This window comes from Callospermophilus lateralis, chromosome 16 (genome assembly GCF_048772815.1).
Source record: "Callospermophilus lateralis isolate mCalLat2 chromosome 16, mCalLat2.hap1, whole genome shotgun sequence".
NCBI lineage: Eukaryota > Metazoa > Chordata > Mammalia > Rodentia > Sciuridae > Callospermophilus > Callospermophilus lateralis.
This window is the reverse complement of record NC_135320.1, coordinates 32,568,415-32,588,386: the sequence shown is the minus strand read 5'-3', so window position 1 is coordinate 32,588,386 and position 19,972 is coordinate 32,568,415. Positions and strand designations below refer to the sequence as shown.

Genomic DNA, 19,972 nt, shown 5'->3' with positions numbered 1-19,972 from the left:
GAGACAGGTGTCACTGAGGTGCTTAGTGCCTTTCCGTTGCTGAGGCTGGCTTTGAACTCTCTCTATATAAAACAGGAGTAAGGAAGGCTGTTTGTAAGCATTTTGCTGAATAGATGGCGATGTTGTCCTTTAGACTTAAAGAATAGAAGGGCAAATTTGGGGCAAAGGTAGTAGGGATCTGAGAAAATTATCATTTATAAGCACAAATCCTGTATGAACAATTTTATGTCAATTATCTTATTTAGTCTTTACAACAATCCTAGCAGGTGTAGGTGTCATTAAAGCCATTATTTTTTATGAGGGCATACTGAGGCTTAGAGGGAATGAATAACCTCAGACCTTATATGAGTTAGGCTTTGAATCTGGGCTGAAATTAAATTCTGATTCCAGAACATGTTCTTAATTACAATAATCTGCAGCCTCTCAAATCTCTCTTCTCCTTTATACACATATACTATGCATATGCTGTAAATCCAAACTTCATGGAATTTCTCTTACTCTATTAATACACCTGATTATCTTCTATCATTTGTTTTTTAATTGTTGGGTGCATCCTATTGAGTTTGTGAACATTTCTTAAGTCATGGCCCATAATTTGAAAGTCATATAAGTATAAAGCTAGAAGAGAATCAAAGGTTTTTCTTGGCTTCCACCATGGATTGGCATTGCATTAATTTATTTTTGAGCAATTGTTTTAACTATGATTGTCCAGGGAAGATATTACTCCTCCAACAACCCACTGGATATATCCACTTTGTCCTTGGCCCCTTTTCAGGCTTAGAAAGGAGGAATAAAAGGAGCTGCAGTCAGATACCTGGGCAAGTGGTAGTCCTTGTAGTCCAAGTGTTTCCTCACTAATCCCTCCCTTTTAAAAACAGCAGTATTTCACTAATCCTCCCACAGCTACTTGTGTGTCAGCCTTCCCACAGATCAAGGACAGAACTTGTCTTTGCATGTTTGCTCTGCAGCATCTTGTATGGTGCCTGGAACTGAGTCTTGAGTCAGTGTGTACCAGAAGACCAAGGTTGGGGGAAGATGCTGGCTGGACTGTCCTTCCATCTCTGCAATATAGACTCACTCTGTCTCTGCCAAGCTGACAGCCAGATGGTAGAGGTCTGGCAGCTGGCAAGAGTAGGACTGATCTAGATCTGTCCTATTGGCCCTGGGTTAGGCCTTGTTTGTTTTGCTTGGAAGGGATTATTTATAGATATTGAGATTCTAGTCCAACTCTACTACTGTCCCCTTAAACACAAGCTGGAAAATTAAATGTGAGAGCCATAAATGCACTGATGTGACAACATGAAAAATACATAAAACTTTACATGGAATTTTATGAAAGAGTTTCACTGTAGAATACAGTTAATAAATAATAAGCAACTCTGAAGACAGTGACTATTAGTGGAAGAAGGAAATAATCATGTTTGTATTATAATAATTGCATTCAAAGAATATCTGTGTTAGCCAGGTAAAGACTAGGTAGTTTTTTTGGGGGGGAAGTATGTATACACACATAAATGTAAATATGTGTGCATGATTTCATATGGATACACATATACACAACTGTAAATATATCTGTAGATCATTCTTACTTGCAACAGAAAAGGCTGTGAATTTCTATTTTATGGGCTTGTGTTAGTTAAAATGGATTTTGCTTCTTTAATTCAGAATGGGTATGAAAACATTTAAAGGTTCAGTGCACTTTGGAAATACATTGATTCAAGTAAATCTGATTAAAAGAAATTAGGTTCTGCTCGAATGCTTAAATACCTCTTTAAGGAAAGAAGAAGAAGAAAAGTTTTTTGCTTGAACATTCAAGTTGAACACATATATCTAGAAGGCAAAAACAAACAAAAAAACACCCGGATCAGCACAAGAAAATACAGGCTTAGCCTGCAACTTGAGAAATTTAAAATAGTTATAGGAATGCATTTTTACTAAAAAACATTGCTAAACCAATGCAGGCAAATGAAGATCTATCCTATTTCTACTCACCTGAGAGAAGATTATACCATGTTTCTTGGTAATTCAGGCTCAGGTTTGTGTGTTCCCATTGAGCACAGACAATAGACCTTTTGCTTTCCTGCCCAACCCCACAATTCAGCTTGGTACCTCCCCTTCCAGTGTGTTCTTCCAAAGAGTAGCCAAGACTCCCTGTACCATTAAAGTATTGACCCTGTGAGAACCATCACAGCATACTGATGGGTATTTGAGACTGTGACTATGTTTTCTAAGAGTTCAATTAAAATGAGTCACTTAATATCAGTTCTTATGGTGACCTTTTTATACTTTCTTATACTTTAACTTTCTGTTAGACATACCCGTGTGAAATTGCCATTTCTGCAGGAAACAAAGGTCCACTATCTGACATTTCATGTTGTAAAGCCATAATTCAAAATATATCAATGTTTTCTGTGTATTTTCTATTTTCTCTTGGATTATTCTGTATTTTTTTTTTCCTTCTCAGCAATCGGGAGCAGCAGCTTCAGCCCAAGACCAACTCACCAGTTCTCTCCACCACAGATCTATCCTTCCAAGTAAGATGTATTTTCTCTTAATCAATAAATAACTTTTCTGAGTAGACTTTTTTTTTTTAATCTCATTTCAAGTCATATCTGTGCCCATGTTACATCTTAATTGAAATGTAAAGTGTGTTTCATGGAAGCTTAAATATATTTATGCAAGTTTATTTTTGAGCATCACTGAAGTATTTCAGTGCTTAGACTACTGTATTTGAAATGGTTCTTTAAGATACATGCTTTAACTGGAATTTGTGATGTGGTTGTTAATTGGTTACCTTGCATGTTTCCATCTAATGCATGGGCTTTCTATTTTCTGTCATTTCTGACAAATAGCAGACCATACCCACATATTCTCCCTACCCCTTCCTCACAAACTATGGCTGCATATGGGCAAACACAGTTTACCACAGGAATGCAGCAAGCTACAGCCTACGCCACGTACCCACAGCCAGGACAGCCTTACGGAATTTCCTCCTATGGTGAGTAGACCTGCCATTGTTGTCATGGTGGTTACTAGTGGGCATTCTTGTGTTTTTGAGAGTTCCTTAAAGATTGTCAATTATGGGCCACTTTAGAAAGTGTCGTCCCTTTTGGTGTCTCAATTCTTAATACAGTGGTTTCTAGTGAGCATGGTAAGAACTAGTGACTTCTTATCTTGAGGTCAGAGGTGGTGAACAGATTGCGGGGCTCAATATGCCCTCTTGCTTGCCTTTTCCTGCACTGATATCTCAGCTCTGAATTTGCCATCTGAGCACTTGGCTCTGGAATCCAAAGTATTTTTGTGCATATTTGTGATAAAACTTCTGAGAATGAAGTCTTTTGGGGTAAAGATCCATTTCCTATTTATCAGATGTCCACCTACCATTAGGGAAGTACACAAGGAATTTAACAAACCCTTGCTCTAAACTTGGGGGGTGGTTGCGTTATCAAATTCCAGCATTATCAACCCTTATGAAAAGGGATCTATGTATCACCTCCTGGACTGCACTTTGAAGAGGCAAATCAGGAAGCACTTAAAATTCACGTGGTCATTTGTTCCTTCCCACCTGGAGATTATCTTTATCTTGGTGTAATTTAACTCAATTGTTACTGGGTCAACACCTGTAAATTAAAAATAAATCCAGCCAAATCCCAAAGTTCAACTTAAAAAAGCCTTCAAATTTTAAAATACCTTTTCTTCCATTGGGTTGCAACTGCAATTTTAGACAAATTGAATACAAATATATGAATTTTTGCATTTTAGTGAGAAAAAAATAAACTGGTGATCCAGAAAAAGTACATGGATGTTAGGGAGAGGACTAGAAGAATAATTAATTTTGTTCTTGTTAAATTTTATATGTATACACACACACAAAGAAACCATATATCAAACATAGATACATTCAATTGAAATATATATATATATATATATATTTTTTTTTTCTTTCTTTCTTTCTTTCTCCATCCATTATTCTGATTATAGTTCTTCTGGTATTGTTGTTTTGTAATATTTTTTTTCCTGCAGTATACTGAAAGAATCAATGCTCTTTTAAAGCATTTTTTTTTTATAGTTAGGAAGCAATTTACTTTATTCCTTTTAATTCTCTTTACCTTAAATTGACCATATATAAATTTCTTATAAAATATAGACAAATAAAAGTCTAAATAATGTGTAACTTCAGCTTTTTGTAGTTTTATTTCAAAACTATCAGAGATAAATGTTATTTAGTTTGGTGTTTTTAAAACAGACTCCAGAAGCAGCCTTAAGGTAGACTTTCTAAAATTATCTTTCATTTTCATAACTTTTTTTCTAAAGTTTCTCACAATAACATTAAATATAGATCACATTTATCTATAATTTTCTTTTAAATTGCTCTTGGGATAAAAGGAAAAAAAAAGGTCTGTGATTTGAACTGTACAGCTTTTATTCGATGATAAGAGTCAAGGCAATCTTCAGTTGATATGTCCAACCTTTGAAAGGTGATTATTTGAAGTGCTAGTGTACTTTCAGCACCCACATTAATAAAGTACTGTCTGCCGACCAGTGTTGCCCTGGGAAGTCTTCCTGTCACTGCTTCGGCTGCCAGCCTCCAACTACCTCTCTCCTTTCTCCTCTCCATGCAGCTGGGCTAGGGGCTGGGCATCCTTCTTGGCCAATTTCCAGGCTGTGGGGTAGAATCTACTTAAGTTCTAAACCATTAATGAATGGTCCTTGTGGTCTGAGAGTTATTTCAGGAGAATGAAAGGAGCCCAGGGGTGAGATGAGAAGAGAATCAGAACTAGCAAAGTGAGGATGGGGATTCTAATGAGACAGTGCAGATGGGAGAAGGTGAGAGGAAGGCTCAGTGTTAAGAGCTTTGGTGGCAGAGATTTGCATGGTTTATCAGTCTCCTAGGCATAGTTCTCAGTCCTACCCTTTCTCCACCCCACCCCCCTTTTTAATTCATTTTGGGCCTTGAATGCAAGGAGGCTGATCTGAATTTTGTGACCCTCTCTTTGTCTTGGGCTGGTGCATTGAACAATATGGCAGGCAGCCTTCTCCCACTTGGCTTATTCATGAAGAAGAGCACATAGTTCAGGGTTTTCTCTGCTGCCTCTCAAAGTTCAGATAATCTTTTTTTTTTTTTTTTTTTTTTTTTTTTGGTGGTACTGGGGATTGAACCCAGGGCCTTATGCATGCTATACAAGCCCTCTACCAAATGAGCTATACTCCCAACCCTAGTTCCAGATAATCTTAAAATTTTGACTTTCTCTGAGGATTTGTACCCCTGTATTTATTAGATAAACATGTTAAAAAGAACCCACAAAAGACAGGCATATCTTTTAATAGTGAAAATAATAGATCAATGGGGAAGAACACTTCATTCTGTTGTTGGCCGGATCTGCTTAGAGTCTAGCAGGGAAATGAGTTAGAGGCCTTGTGGGTATAAGTTACATAGGTCTGGGTGACTGTGGGTGTTTTCGACCTCTTCCCGCTTTTCCATAGCTGTTCTGATCATAAAGATTTCCATCCTGAACCTCCAGGCCAGAAACAGATCAGGACAGTCTCAAGTAGAGAGAAGGGGGAAATCCCTACTGGTGACATCATGGAAAGAAAGGGAGTTTCTAGAGCCATTAAGCCACCTGTGTTGGACAGGTGCTTTTCCCAGGGATCATTTACATGTATGAGTTATTCATTGGTTTGGAATGGCTTATACAGGGAAAAAAATCACATTTTTAAGAAATGTTAAGGTTGTGCTAAGCCTTAAATGTTAAGGTCATTATGAAGTACTCAGAGATACTCCAGGAATTAGAGTAGGCACTCTCAGCCAAGAGTTAGATTCTTCCACTGCCTTCGGACAATTACCGAACTCCGTTCTGCTGATGAAATTCCCCTAAAATGGAAATAAACTGTAAGACTACTGTGTATTCTAGATCCTAAAGATATCATTTATCTTAAGTGCAAAGTAAAATTATTCAAAAATGTGACTTCTCTTAGCAGGAATGTTCCTCTTCTCCCTCTGTGGGAATTTAGGACAGTTGTTAACTTTCATGACTGTCTTTAATTATGATTCAGAACTGAGCCCTAAACCTCAGCGCTGCCAAGCCCTGAGATGAGGGTGCCAGCCTAGTGCTGTGGGAAGTATTTGGAGGCCACAAATACATTATTTTTATAACACTATATAAAAATGTAAATTTGTTTTTATGTAATTATGTAAAAAATTAAAGTGTACTTTACATTTGAAACAACTGTATTTGAATATTTGAAAATGAACAAAGAGAGAAGTCCTGGTCAACTTCACTGTGTTTATAAATCACTCTGCTGTTTTAGAGGATTCAGTTCTTTGGTTCTCTGCTTCTTCCCTTTCTGCTTGCTTTCTAGTGGGGTCTAGATACTCAAGAGAAGGTTTTCATTCCTGCTGCTTAGTTTTATGCCCAGCATTGATTGTTTCCTCTGACTTCAAAATGAGTTGTGCATTAGCATCACCTTTATGGTAGAATAATTAAGAGAAAAAAGAAAGAAAGGGGGAAAAAACCCACTGTGAATCACTTTTTAGGAAAAGAAGGAAAAAAAAAGATTTTGATTTGACATAATAAAATTGAACTAGTCTAACTATTATTTAATTATAGCTATTTCTTGGCTATGAAAGAGCTGATGATCAACTTCTATGAAAAAAAGAATATAGAAATGATATTCCTGTAGTTATAGAAAATCGGATGCAGGAAAATGAGATCCATGTGAACAGGCATTCAAGCCTTCAAGTTGGTTATAATCCTAGGATTTTTAAGAATTGAATTTGTTCTTTATGGTTTTGCTGTAAGCACATATACCATTTATTACTGAGATAAGATGGGAAGGGATTTGTGACTACAAGGTTGTGGGAGTGTGTTTTTGTGTATTTACCAGCTTCGGAAAATGAACAGATCGATAAGCTGTCACTAACTGATTTAGGTGCATTGTGGGCAGGCATCAAGACTGAAGGAGGATTGTCACAGTCTCAGTCACCTGGACAGACGGGATTCCTCAGCTATGGCACAGGCTTTGGTACCCCACAACCTGGACAGGCCCCATACAGCTACCAGATGCAAGGTCTGTATACATCCTGACGCTGCTGCTTCCCTTCACCCCATAGCTTAGGGCTAATGTCTACAGCAGAATCTGAGGTGTCAGGTAGATAGGGGAGGATGATGGCAAATGGACTCGGCTCAGAGGTTGGACACCCGCTTCTAGTTTGCATCTTCATTTACCTGTTCTCTAAGCCCAAATTTCCATATTCATATCATCAAGTGGTTAGACTAAATGATCTTCAAGGTTCTTTTGAAAAGCTCAAAAAATTTTTATGAAGTTTTCTGCCTTTGTCTCTTCTAACAATAAAAAAAAAGGAATGAAAAGTAAAAAAAAAAAAAAAAAAAAGAAAAAAGAAAAAGTCAACCATGTAAGAGGTTGTGGTGTGGTATATGCTAAAACTCCTGCGTTTGATGTTATCTACCAATTTTTCTGAAAGGGCTGTGTTTCTTCATTTTTACAATGGGGAAGAGATTAGGGAGGCAGCAATCATAACTCTAGAAACTGTATGTAATATGTGTTGACTTAATTATCTACCAAAGACCAGGAGGTCACATTTATGGCTGCCCAGCAGATCTTCACCAGGAACCAGTTGGCAGGCTCTGTTTTTGAAGCTGTAGACAAAACATAACTTAAGTGCAAATCAAATGGAGTGACAGTGATAGAGCCACGTTCTGTAATATTTCGCAATCTGCTGTTTTCAGTAACAAATACATTGCAAACATCTTTGAATATCAATAGATTCTTTTCTACAGCATCATTTTAATGGCTACATGATACCATAGGTATTTAAATAGTTCTCTACTGTTGGACATCTAGACCAATGCTATGCATCTGATCTCATTTCTTTCTTTTTACTGTTTATGTGAGGAATTTCTAGGCAAACCATTTTATATTCTTATAGGGATTTCTCATATATTTATACAAGAAAGAGATGTGTATTAGATGCATACATTGGATGATATCTTACTTCGAAAAATTGTCATCTTGATAGGTACAGGATTTTGCTGTTTTATATGCATTTTTTTAAAACAATGGAGATAAAACATTTTTTTGTTTGCTGATGTTCATCTTTATCTTTTTATTTCTCTACATTTTATATTGTATACTACATTTTCTGAATTTATTTTTAACTGATAACTTAAAAATTGTACACATTAGTAGGTACCGTGTAATGTTTTGACACATATTTACATTACATAATATTTAAATCATGTTAAACATATTTATGTCCTCAAACATTTATCATTTAACTTTCAAAATCCTTTATTCTAGATTTTTCAAATGTACACTACATTATTGTTCTCTACATTCACCCTACTGTGCAAGAGCACACCTGTACTACTTCTAACTGTAACTAAGTACCCACTGATCAACCTTTCTCCATCTCTTCCCTACTCCTACTCCCCTTGGCCTCTGATAGCCACCATTTCACTCTCAACGTCCATGAGATCAGCCTCTTTAGATATTCCATAAGAGAGAGATCATGTGATATTGTCTTTCTCCACCTTTTTTTTTTTTTTTTTACTTAACACATGATCTCATTTTCCATCCATGATGTTGCAAATGACAGTTTCGTTGTTTTCTATGTCTGAATAGTATTCCATCATTTTCTTCATCCATTTTCTATAGCTGGTAGACAGATAAGTTGTTTCCATTTCTTGGCTATTGTAAACAGGGCTGCCGTGAACATGGGAGCACAGACGTCTCTTCTGTGTACTGATTTCAGTTCCTGTGGGTATATATCCAGTGGTGGGATTTCTGGATTGTATGCTAACTCTATTTTTAATAGTTTTTGAAAAACCTTCATATTCTTCTTTACAAAGGCTATACTAATTTCCATTGTCACCAACAGTGTGCAAGGGTTCCCTTTTCTCAATGTCCTCATCAGCACATGTAATCTTTAGTCTTTTGATAATAGCCTTTATTTCTGGGGTGAGGTGATACCTCATAGTGGTTTTAATTGGCCTTTCCCTGATGATTAGTGATGTTGAACACTTTTTTCATGTCATTTTCCACGGTCACTTTTTATACTGTTTCATACATTTATTTTCAGTTTACCAATTTAAAATGAAATTTTTTTCCAGTTTTTTTCATTGCACAGTAAGCTAGAGTTTTATTGGGCAAGATCCATTAAACTTTTCACATTTGGTTTTGCCTTTGGTAGGAGAAGGTCCGCATTACAAATTTTGATATTTTTCAGTGGCTATAAAATAAAACTGTCCTATAACAGATAGCATTTATTGTTAGAAGGATGCTACTTATGTGCCAGATTCTAAAACTTTTAAGCTACCTTGGAAAAGAACTTTATTTCTATACATGCTGAATATCAATCGAGTGAAGGCTAAAAAGAACAGTGATGGAGAGATTTTGTTAATGAATTTAACAGTCCTGGGCTCTAGTAGTGAAAGGGATCATGAGGCAGACAAGGTCTTTTTGCTCATAGAACTTTCATGCTTGTCAAGAACAAAGATAGTAAGTAAGCAATCAAATAAATTATACCATTGTAGATTTTCCCAGGAGCCAAGGCGGAAACAGGACACCATAGTAGGTCCCTGTTGTCCCCTAGGCATATAGACCTCATGTAGGAGAAATGATCCTAATGTTAAGAATAAGGCAGATGAAGGTGCCCTCCATGAACAGAGGTACCCAACGGTTGGTCCCTAGGCCTGAGCCCATCTGCAGCCTATGGTTACTAGTTCACCATGAACTAAATGCAGAAATTGAGAGTTCGCATTTAAAACTTTCAGTTGGTTGACAGTAAATTTTCTATTTGTTAAACCAAATAATTTTTAAAAATGGAACTTGTATTCTATCTTTTAGGAGATTTCATCCTTTTAGTTATGTATTATTATTGTACTTCACTCCATTGTCAATTCATAAAGGATTGTGGGGTGGGGGGGGAGAAAACCAATCCTTATGTGAGATAGTTTGATAAGTACATTTCTCTGAAATGCTTAAGACCAGAAGTGTTTTGGATTTCAGATTTTGGGGGAATATTTGCATATGCATAATGAGATATCATGGGGATGGCACCCAAGTCTAAACATGAAATTTGTTGTTTCATATACACCTTCTATGAATAGGCTGAGGGTAACTTTATATAATCATTTTAGCATACCTGTGTTTTGACTGTGACCCATCATATAAGATTAGATAAGGAATTTTCCATTTGTGTCAGGTCGGCACTCAAAAGGTATTTTGGACCTTTTTGGATTTCAGTTTTTTGGATTAGGGACGCTCAACCTGTATGGAACTTAAGAGTTACTTTTTAATCTAACTCATCTCCCAGATTAAAGGCTTATACAGCCAAGATGGTTCATTCAAGAACTGACCAGCTATCAGAATATATAGCACAGTGCTAGAATAGAGTAGATATGAAAGAAGGAAAAAGAAACTTAATTTGGAAGGGAAAAAATCTGTTTTTGAAAAGAAATAAGGACATGTGTAGCAAATGAGGCATTGCTTTTATATTTATAGGTTTTGTTGCATCTGGGCTTATTAAATAGTGCATTAAAACATTTTGGGGTTTTTTGTGTGTGTGTGTGCATCCTCTATTTGAATGACCTTTCCAGTGGGATTTTAAAACTCATTTTTCATAACTGAGGTATTATTTTATATGGATATTTCTAAGATGGTTTATTCATTCAATTTGGGATTACTGGATATAATGACTTCTGCATATCAAGCCAGAGGATAATATGCTATTCAGCTTGAAACTTATCTTGCCTATATGACGATAGATAATTGTATACAATATGCTGTAGAATGCCTGTGGTCAGATTTGGGTATGCAATGAAATTCTAATTAATATGTACTTTTAAATGAATTGTGAAAAATACTTTGCCATTATTTAGTGATTTCGTGTGTTTTATTTTGGGAGTCTGTAGGCCTTGGAGTGTCTTTTAAATACATGGTTTTTTCAAAACAGAAATTCCTATAAGGTCTAAAATTATTTTCAAATGTCCTCCAGTTCCATTAAGCCTAGATGAATAACAGTGATTTGTGCATACAGCTAGTATCCTAGATGACAGCATATATATTTCAATGATCTGGGGAATTTTTGCCTAACTTTTTCTCCAGGAAGGTCTTTAAAATATAAGGTATGATGATTAGTTCCTTGGAGATTTAGCTGCTAAGATTTAATAGTAATAGAATTTTATAATAAAAGGAGAAACACTCTAGTACCCCAGGTGACTCAAGCAAACTGCAGTGTGATATGTAAGCCTCCCTGAGTGACATACTGATTGATTTAAGGCAAGTGTATAATGATGACCTCTTTGCTGTCAGACTTAAAGGCACTGAACTGAAGACTTGGAAGCCTTGTGCCCTGGCTTACAGTAGAGCTCTGCAGCTTGACTGCAGGTCAGGGGCTCTGCCTTTGCCTTCTCTGGCTCTCCAGCCCGAGACCTGACTTCTTCACCTCTCCACTTCTCATCTCACCTAGAGGGATGATACCTACTGCCACTGTTCAGTGTTGGGCGGAATTGAGATTTATCTTTGTAAATCAATCTGACCAACACATGGTGCATAGTAAGAACTCAGATAGTTGTTTTCATTCTTACTTCTTTCATTGTGGTGATGACATAGTTACTACTACTATTATTAAATATTATAGTCCAACTTTCTGGGATAACTTCAGATTAGGAAGCATCACCTCCTTCCCATTTGCCAACGAATGGGGATGTGTGTGTGAGTATATTTACGTACATGTATATGATATATTATAATGTTAAAGTATAGAGTAAAAATAAAAAATATATATTTAAAAAAATTACCAATGAAGAGACCTTAAAGAACCCCATAACAAAATAAGCACCAGGGGAAAAGAAAGCAAAACAAAAGAATAAAGAGCTGGATCTAACTAAAAGTAATTTTCTGCCATGGAAAGAAAATTGCTGTCAACAAAGATCAGGCTTTTTGTACACGATACAAAAAAAAGAAGAAGAAGAAGAAAAAAAAAGAAGGGTCAAAATAAGAGGAAGCAGCCAAGGGCACAAAGAAGAAAATCAAAAGAGAAGGCTGCACTGGCAAGAGTGGTGATAGGGTGTTGATGGGTGGGAATGGTGGGGACACAGAGGAGCCATTGACAGAGAAGTAACTGGGCTCTGCACTATGGGAAAGAAAGAGCATCAGCCACATCCCCGTGATGCAGTCATTTCTGCGTTCACCTGTCTACTTTGAGTGCAAGAGAAAGACAAGGCAATTGCAGTTTAAACATCAAATTGTTTAGAAGATTAGGGAAGAAGATGGAGGGAATGTGAAGCTCTGCTCTGTAGAGGGGCACAACTCCAATTCACAAACAGCAAAATAACAGCAGACATTTGCTGAATACTTTTTATAAGCCAGGGGTGGTTTTAATTATTTCACAAATATCTCATTTCATCTTCACAACTCTGAACAATGACTTAAAGCATATGAACCTGAAAATACTGAAGAATGCATAGAAGTGGTGATTCGTTGAGTTTGTATCATATTCGTGACTATACAGGATCGCCACTCAAAATCAAGCTGGGGAACGGTTTCACTTGATCAATTCTGCCAAGCTGTATATACACCCAAGTACAGTAGCTCTTATGGCGTAGAAGAAGATGCAAAAGTGATTGCATGTGGTGTTTACTTGTTCTGAAGATCAGACTTTGTTCAATAATATTGAGACACTGCATTGTACACTGGCTATAGAACTAAGAAAAGACATATCCTCATTTTGTCCAGATGATCCTTTTGGACCCTTCTTCTCCAATAGTCAATACTTCTGTTGTGGGAGACAAGTTTCTGTGAAACTGGTACATGCCACTTTAAGCCAAACAAAGATCAGGTTTGCATGCACTAACCCTAAAATCCCATGAAATAAAACCCCAGTGATTAGGAAATCTGATTGTTTTCACCTTTGCTGTGCAAGATCACTGGAAAATTCTATTTCTGCTCTAATTATTTTGTATATCCAGTGGAAGATTAGAAATTGAAGTTCAACTGAGAAAAATAAAAATGTTCCTGTTGACCCTGAAGAAGTGAAATTATTCTTGACCTCACCTTGTTCCCCAGTATTTACCTTCGCATTTCTGGGAGAAGATCTATTATGGTCTGAGCAGCTTTTTTCCCACATACCCTTGGTAGACCTTTTGTAGATAAGCTACCCAAAGGGATGGGAATGGGGGGACAGGGTATTTATAGACCCCTCAGTCAGTTGTGCAGAAAAACACTGTGTTAGTCAGCTTTTTGTTGCTGTCACAAGAATTCCTGACTACAACAATTTAGAGGTGGAAAGATCTATTTTGGCTCAGGGTTTCAGAGGATTCAGTTCATGGTCATTTGGCTCTAAGGCAGAAACAAGGTGGAAGGGCACGAGAGAAGAAATCTGCTCAGGTCATGGCAGCCAGGAAGCAGAGGAGTGGGGGCTGGGAACAAGGTATGGCCCCTAAAGGCATGTTCCCAGTGACCTACTTTCTTCAACTATACCCTACTGCCCAGTAGTTCACCCAGCTATCAACAGATTAATCCATTTGATGGATTAATCCATTGATGAGATCGGAGCCTATTTGATTGAATCACTGCCTAAAAGCCCCACCTGTGAACTTGCTGCATTGGAAACCAGACTTCCAATACATGAGCTTTAGGGGAACATTGCTTATCCAAACAATAGCACACAGTTGTTTTAATGCTGCTCGCTACTCAAAGGCACTGGCAGCCGAATTGAAGCGGGTGTGCATCTGTGCTGTGCACTTGCATGCCTACACAAACATGCATCTGTGTATATACAAGGGAAAAAAAACCACTTAGGGAGGAACTTAGCCTCTGATTTACCGACTGTCTGCTCAGTGTCTCATAAACAGTCTTTATTCTCTTTTTATGTACAAGAGACAACTAACTTGAAATCAAGCTTTAGTTACAATTTTCTTTTCAGAAACGCAGATGTTTTTAGAAGAGCAAATACACATTCAAATGAGAATGCAGGCTATCTCAAGAGGGAGACATCTTTGGGGAAGACATTCAAGGAAGAATGTAGACCGTCTCCAGTGGAAGAGAGAGAGCCTAGTAACAATTTTTTAAAAAAAAATACAAGTTCTGAAACTATCACTAGCATCACTATCCACTTAAACCCCACCTACCACATAGACTGGTAGTTCCATCTAGCACAGAAAGCACCAAACTCTCTTCATAACGATGGTTCTGAGCCGTGTGAGGAAAATGAAATTTTGCTTAGCAGTCTGTTGGAGGCAAGGAAGTGTGTGCATTTGCAAAAAGTCTTCATGGACACACAGACACAATTAAAATTAAGTCATGTCACTTAAATGGTTAAGGCTCAGCTTTGAGGAAAATTGAGCTTTCCATAATTTGCTTTTATCAATTCTAGGCTGTTGAAGGTAGCAACCATCTTTCTACTTTTATCTCCAGTATTTAGTATTTCTGTGTTTAAAATATACAAATGCTTGTTAACAGTGGAGCAATCTGTAACTCAATGAAAACTAGAAATGAAGAATCCACGACGACTCTTGTAAGCTTCATTTGAGAAAATGAATTTTGAATTTTGCACAATAAAAATTTCGCTTGATTTTTTGCGATAATATATTCAAAGTCGTCTTCCTGGGTTGCTATTAGCAGAGAGCAAGCTGGCTATAGGCATCTCAGAGCCATCACATGGAGGTACAGAGTGCCTCTCTATTTTATTGTCCCCAAATAGTGGTGATGATATGGGACATTCCTGTCATTCTAAACAAGGGAAGGTGTCAAGATTTGCTGTGATGGAGAGGAGGGGGACTACACAGATGCACATGTACTAAACCCAGGCTTGGAAACTTGGCTTTGTTTATTTTTATAGGCCTTATTGCTTTCAGAGAGAGAGAAAAATAACACAAATCTAACTCCCTCTTTGTATATAATGTTTGTTCTGCTAAAGAGATTGGGGTTCAAGCTAGTGAGGAGAAACAATAAATCAGGGCAGGGGTTTGGGAAAGGGTACATGGAAGGGCACATGAGTCGGCCACTATCTACACCTCACCCACCCATGGCTCATGATGTAGTGAGAATGATCTGAGAGCGTCACCCTTGTGTCCTTTGATCTCCTGCCTGGAGCTTTTCAAATATACAGCGGAACCATTTTTATTAGTTGTTTAGAACCTCCAGATTGCCTAGAAAAATGTACTGTTAAATTCTAAAAATTTTTACTATCTATAGAAATGGTATTTTTTTAATAGAATGATTTCAAAGGATGTAGCTTTAGGAAAATATGTGTCAATTCTCTCTTATAATCTGCTATGAGACAGCTTTTGAGGTTTGTTCTTTCTGGCATAAAAGGACATGATAGAGTTGGAACTGAAGAAGAGCTGTTGCTGCCTACAGTGATGTTCGAATATTACCCTTAATTGCTTTGCCAGTCAATTTATATTTATTTTTTGGTTCTTTTTTAATTTTTATTTTTAAAAAGTAACAACCCATTTCAGTTCATTTGGCATCTCATATATTTCAAGTGTTGAAAATTATCTAGTAAATCTTCTTTTGAAACCTGGGTTTAACACTCATTTTTGTCCAATTTCAATTTTATTGTCTACTTGAGTTTTTTAACATATACATATATAATATGCAGAAATGTTATCAATAAAGATAAATGTAAAGGCCTGCAACCTTTATTACCCAAGTTAAAAACTGTCTTTGAAATAACTTAAAGCTGGTCCTTTAAGATCCATCTTATACAGAAGGGGACAAACCCTGGTTTTCAGTAGCCCATCTGTCCCTCTGAGGCTTTTCCCCAGGGGTGAGTGCTAACTTCTGTCACAGAGATCGCACCCGATGATGGACATAGCCCATGGCAAAGAGGCCAGGGAAGGAAAGCAAATGGACTTCTGTGAAAATACACGAGGGACAGACAGCATCCTGCTTGCCAAATAAGTGCTAGAAAATGCTCTGAAACACGGGAAGTTACAGACAAGCCCCAGCAGGTTCCAGCATTCTTAGGTTGACTGAGATTCTGGCTTTTAATGTGAGTCCTTGTTCTCTGTGAAGTAGACCTTTGACCTACATGTTACTCCTCTTAAAAAAAAAATTGTTGTTGTTGTTGTTTTGTTTTTAAGTTATAGCTGGGTAATGTTCTCCAGGTTAAGTCACATACAGAACATTGCTTTCATATCTTCAGTCGTGTTGAAAAATCAACTCAGGCTATTTTCTTCTTAACTATGAAAAAGTAGAGATGTACTGATAAAATTTCGGGGGTGGTTGGTTTTTAAATTGCAATTGCTTAGCAGCCACAGAACTGGGTGTTTCATACAGAATTGTCTAGCAAAGACTGTTTCTCGTTTGTTATGGTTGACAAGGCTGTTACCCTTTTGACAGTGACAACAAGAAAGCAAAATCTTCTGATACTGTCCCTGGGTAACCTGATATAATTTACTTTTAACTTCACTAGCCTAAAAAAGATTTATAATGAAGGTCTTTTTAGAATTGAAATTGTTTGATTCCAAATTTGTCTATTAGTTTTTTGGGGTTTTTTTTTTTTTTTTTTTTTTTTTTTGGTACCAGAGATTGATTGAATCCAACGGCACTTAACCACTGAGACATATCCCCAGCCCTTTTTTTAAAAAAAAGTATTTTACTTAGAGTCAGGGTCTTTCTGAGTTGCTTAGGCTGGCTTTGAACTCTCAATTCTCCTGCCTCAGCCTCCTGAGTAGCTGATTTATTAAATTTCATAGGTGCCATTGTCTCTATTCCTAGTATATCTGTGATTTTATTTTTACGTAACCAAAAGTAATCCTAATTCTCAAAATATCTAATTCCCTTTTAATATTACTGATTCAGAATGTCTGAAAGATAGATGTGCCATGGTGGATTGGAAAGTAGCAACCTGAATGTAGAGGTAATGGTCACTCTAACCCAGAGACTGCGTGCAAGGAAATTTTCATCTTCTGCACTTCTGGGATGAAAGTAAGGGTCTGACGATCTCATTAGTTTTCTTATAAAAAGTGTGTTTTCCAGATAATATTTGAGAAATAAGCTCAATTATTATTTATTTTCTGTTTTCCTCTTTGTTTCTTAATTGTTGAACAAGTAAGGAAGGGAGGAAGGATTTTTTTTCTCTCCTGATATCTTTTGTGAGCCTTAAAGTTAGCCTTCCAAATGGACTACCACCACCACCTGATCCTTTAGGATAGTTGTGTTCTCATTGAACTCTCAGTCACTTAACCACACTGGATCGAGTTCTAAAGCAACCATTCTGTCTCCTTGAGCCAAGATGAAGCCCTTCAAAGACACAAGTCAGACCCGGTTTATCCATCTCTGTGTGAGGCAGACAGAGTAAGTACAACAAATGCATTTAAGGACTCAGGATTAGAATGAAAACCAGACTAAGGAGAACTTTGTGTAGCACTGGAAGAGGCAAATTGTGTGGGATCGATTATTCATGAGCTGGGGTTCCTAGAAGGTAAAGTCAATACAGATAGAGAAGGGAGGCTTATTGGGATGAGACGACTTGAGCTAGATCTCCAAGGATGGGAAATGGGGACTGACAGAAGCGTTCAGTGAGAGGAATGAGACCAAGGTGAGTTTTCAGGATAGTGATGACTACATCCTGGGTTCATGTGGTGGGCCTTGCCTGGGAGCCTTGGGAAACAGCCTGGTTAGCACTTTCTCTCTGCACCACCATCCCTAGCTCTCCACCCCAAGCCCGGCTCTCCTCATCAGGCCCAGATTAACACATGCGTCCTTGAATTTATTATAGCTCTCCCTCCATCTTTAAAAGGAGAATCAGAATCCTAACATTTCCTATATCTCAGGATATTAACACCAACATGCCAAATCTTCAGATTTTTGGATTTTTCCATTAAAAATATCATTTATTTTCCTGAGCTGTTTTTCTTTTCTTAAACAAATAGTTGAGAATCTTCCATAGCCCACCCTCAGACTCCCTCCCCACTTCCCATAAACCTTTCCATCTCTGATCAGAGGACTGTGGCAGAGGACTTCACCCTGTGTCAGGAGGGCACTTCTTGCCCTTTTCTGTGAAGTCTGTCTGTCTTCCCCGTCTAACCTGGTGTCTTCATGCCCTTTGTGTGGTGCCCAAGGAGGTAATGCAAGCTAAAATGTCTATGTGTTGTTTTCATGATTTGGTGGGATTTTTAAGTTTTCCTGAGGAATGACTTGTTTTTAGTCTCCAACACCTTCTAGAGTTGTCCTTGTCCCTGTAGTAGGCCAGTTGTTACTGTTGATGGAAAGAACCTGGAAAGGGTGTTTTGTGATTAGAAGCATATAACCTATGGGGCTGGGGTTGTGGCTCAGTGGTAGAGCATTCGCCCAGCATGCACAAGGCACTGGGTTCGATCCTCAGCACCACATAAATGTAAAATAAAGATATTGTGTCCACCTAAAACTAAAAAAAAAAAAAAGAAAGAAAGAAACATATAACCTAGCCAGGCACTGTGGTGCCCGCCCGTAATCCCAGTAGTTTAGGAGGCTGAGACAGGAGGACCATAAGTTCAAAGCCAGTCTCAACAATGGTGCTAAGCAACTCAGTGAGACCCTGTCTCCAAAATAAATACAGAATAGGGCTGGGGATGTGGCTGAGAAGTCGAGTGCCCCTGAGTTCAATCCCTGGTACCCTCCCTGGCAAAAGAAACATGTAACCATTCATAGTATAAAAATTGTCTACTTTAAAAAGAGGCCAGTGGATGGAAAAAAAACATGTCTTTCAGATGTTCTGAAAAGAAAGATTAAAAAAAATTTTTTTAGAAATAAGTGTATCCTCTCCATGCTCTCCCAAAAGTATGGCTGTGATTGTTCAAAATAGTAAATTAGTATATAAGATTTTATTTATTAATTAATTTGTTTGTTTGTTTGTTTATGGTACTGGGAATTAAACCCAGGGTCTCACACATGCTAGGCAAGTGCTCTACCAATGAGTTACATCCCCAGCCCAGATTTTTGTTTTAACTACTAGGTAAGAAGGTACCCCTTCTCTTTCCCTGCTTGAAGCATAAATTAATTTGAGACTCTACCAAGTACTACTGGAGGTGTCTCTTGATCCAATGTCTGCCAGGCTCCTTGATGGAGATACAATGGGTTCTGAGTGGGAATTCTTTCTACCTTGGGGAATTTTCATAATTTCATGTGACATAAAAATATAAAATGTTTTATCACAGGATATTCATGCTGCATTTTATTTATCTGGAGGTGATATTTCACATAGTCATTTGTGTCTAAGAAGGAAAATAACTTCTATATTATTTTGATAAAGGAATTCTGAACTTTAAGCCTGATTTTCTGACCTGAGGTTAAAAGTGAAGACTTTTCTAAGTCCCACAGAGTCTCTCAGGGAATGGATGCTAGTGGAAGAGTGTTCTCTCTTGTCCTGTTTCCCCTGTAGCATCCAGGTTTAAGTCTGGGGTACAACAGTCTCCTGCACAAATGTGCTTCTTTCTGGCTGCATAGAGTGGGCTTAGAAGCCTATACTCTGCAGCCTTCCGGGGAGCATAGTCATTGCTACTTTGCCTTTGCTTTCTGACATTCTAAACTTCTGTGCAACCCAGTGTTGGCGCTGCAGGCTTCATTGGAGCAGCTGTCAGAGTGGGATCTTTGGTTCCACAATATCTTCATCTCAGCTCAAGATCCACAAATGCCCCATACAGAGAGACTCTAAGAAGCTTCTTCTCTGACTTCTTGAAGACTATGATTACATTTTTGTATGCAAAAAGAAATCTCATTCTGGTTACATGTTTTTGAAGTAGTTCCTAGAATATCTACTGAAATTGGTACTAAAACATAGGCACCCGGGAGAGGCCTGGATAAGTGCCTTTCAACAGGTACCATCTGTTGACGTGGGAGCCATTTGTCAGCTATATTTTGAATATGTTGTCTTAAAAAAAAAAAAAGAATTATAAGGAAAAAATCCTTGCAACATACAGTGGTGATTAGGAGCTTCCACTCTGGAGCCAAATGGCCTCAG

At 37.7% G+C, this 19,972-nt stretch overlaps 1 protein-coding gene across 2 annotated transcripts in view; it reads left to right on the top strand.

The window, feature by feature from the left end:
• The window catches only part of Eya1 (EYA transcriptional coactivator and phosphatase 1), a 140,169-nt gene that overhangs the window by 26,391 nt on the left and 93,806 nt on the right, over nucleotides 1-19,972 (top strand). For both annotated transcript variants that reach the window (XM_076835421.1, XM_076835419.1), the window contains exons 3-5: nucleotides 2,465-2,534; nucleotides 2,853-2,998; nucleotides 6,931-7,068. In XM_076835421.1, coding sequence (XP_076691536.1) covers nucleotides 2,465-2,534; nucleotides 2,853-2,998; nucleotides 6,931-7,068 — 354 coding nt within the window. The remainder of the gene's footprint in view (nucleotides 1-2,464; nucleotides 2,535-2,852; nucleotides 2,999-6,930; nucleotides 7,069-19,972) is intronic.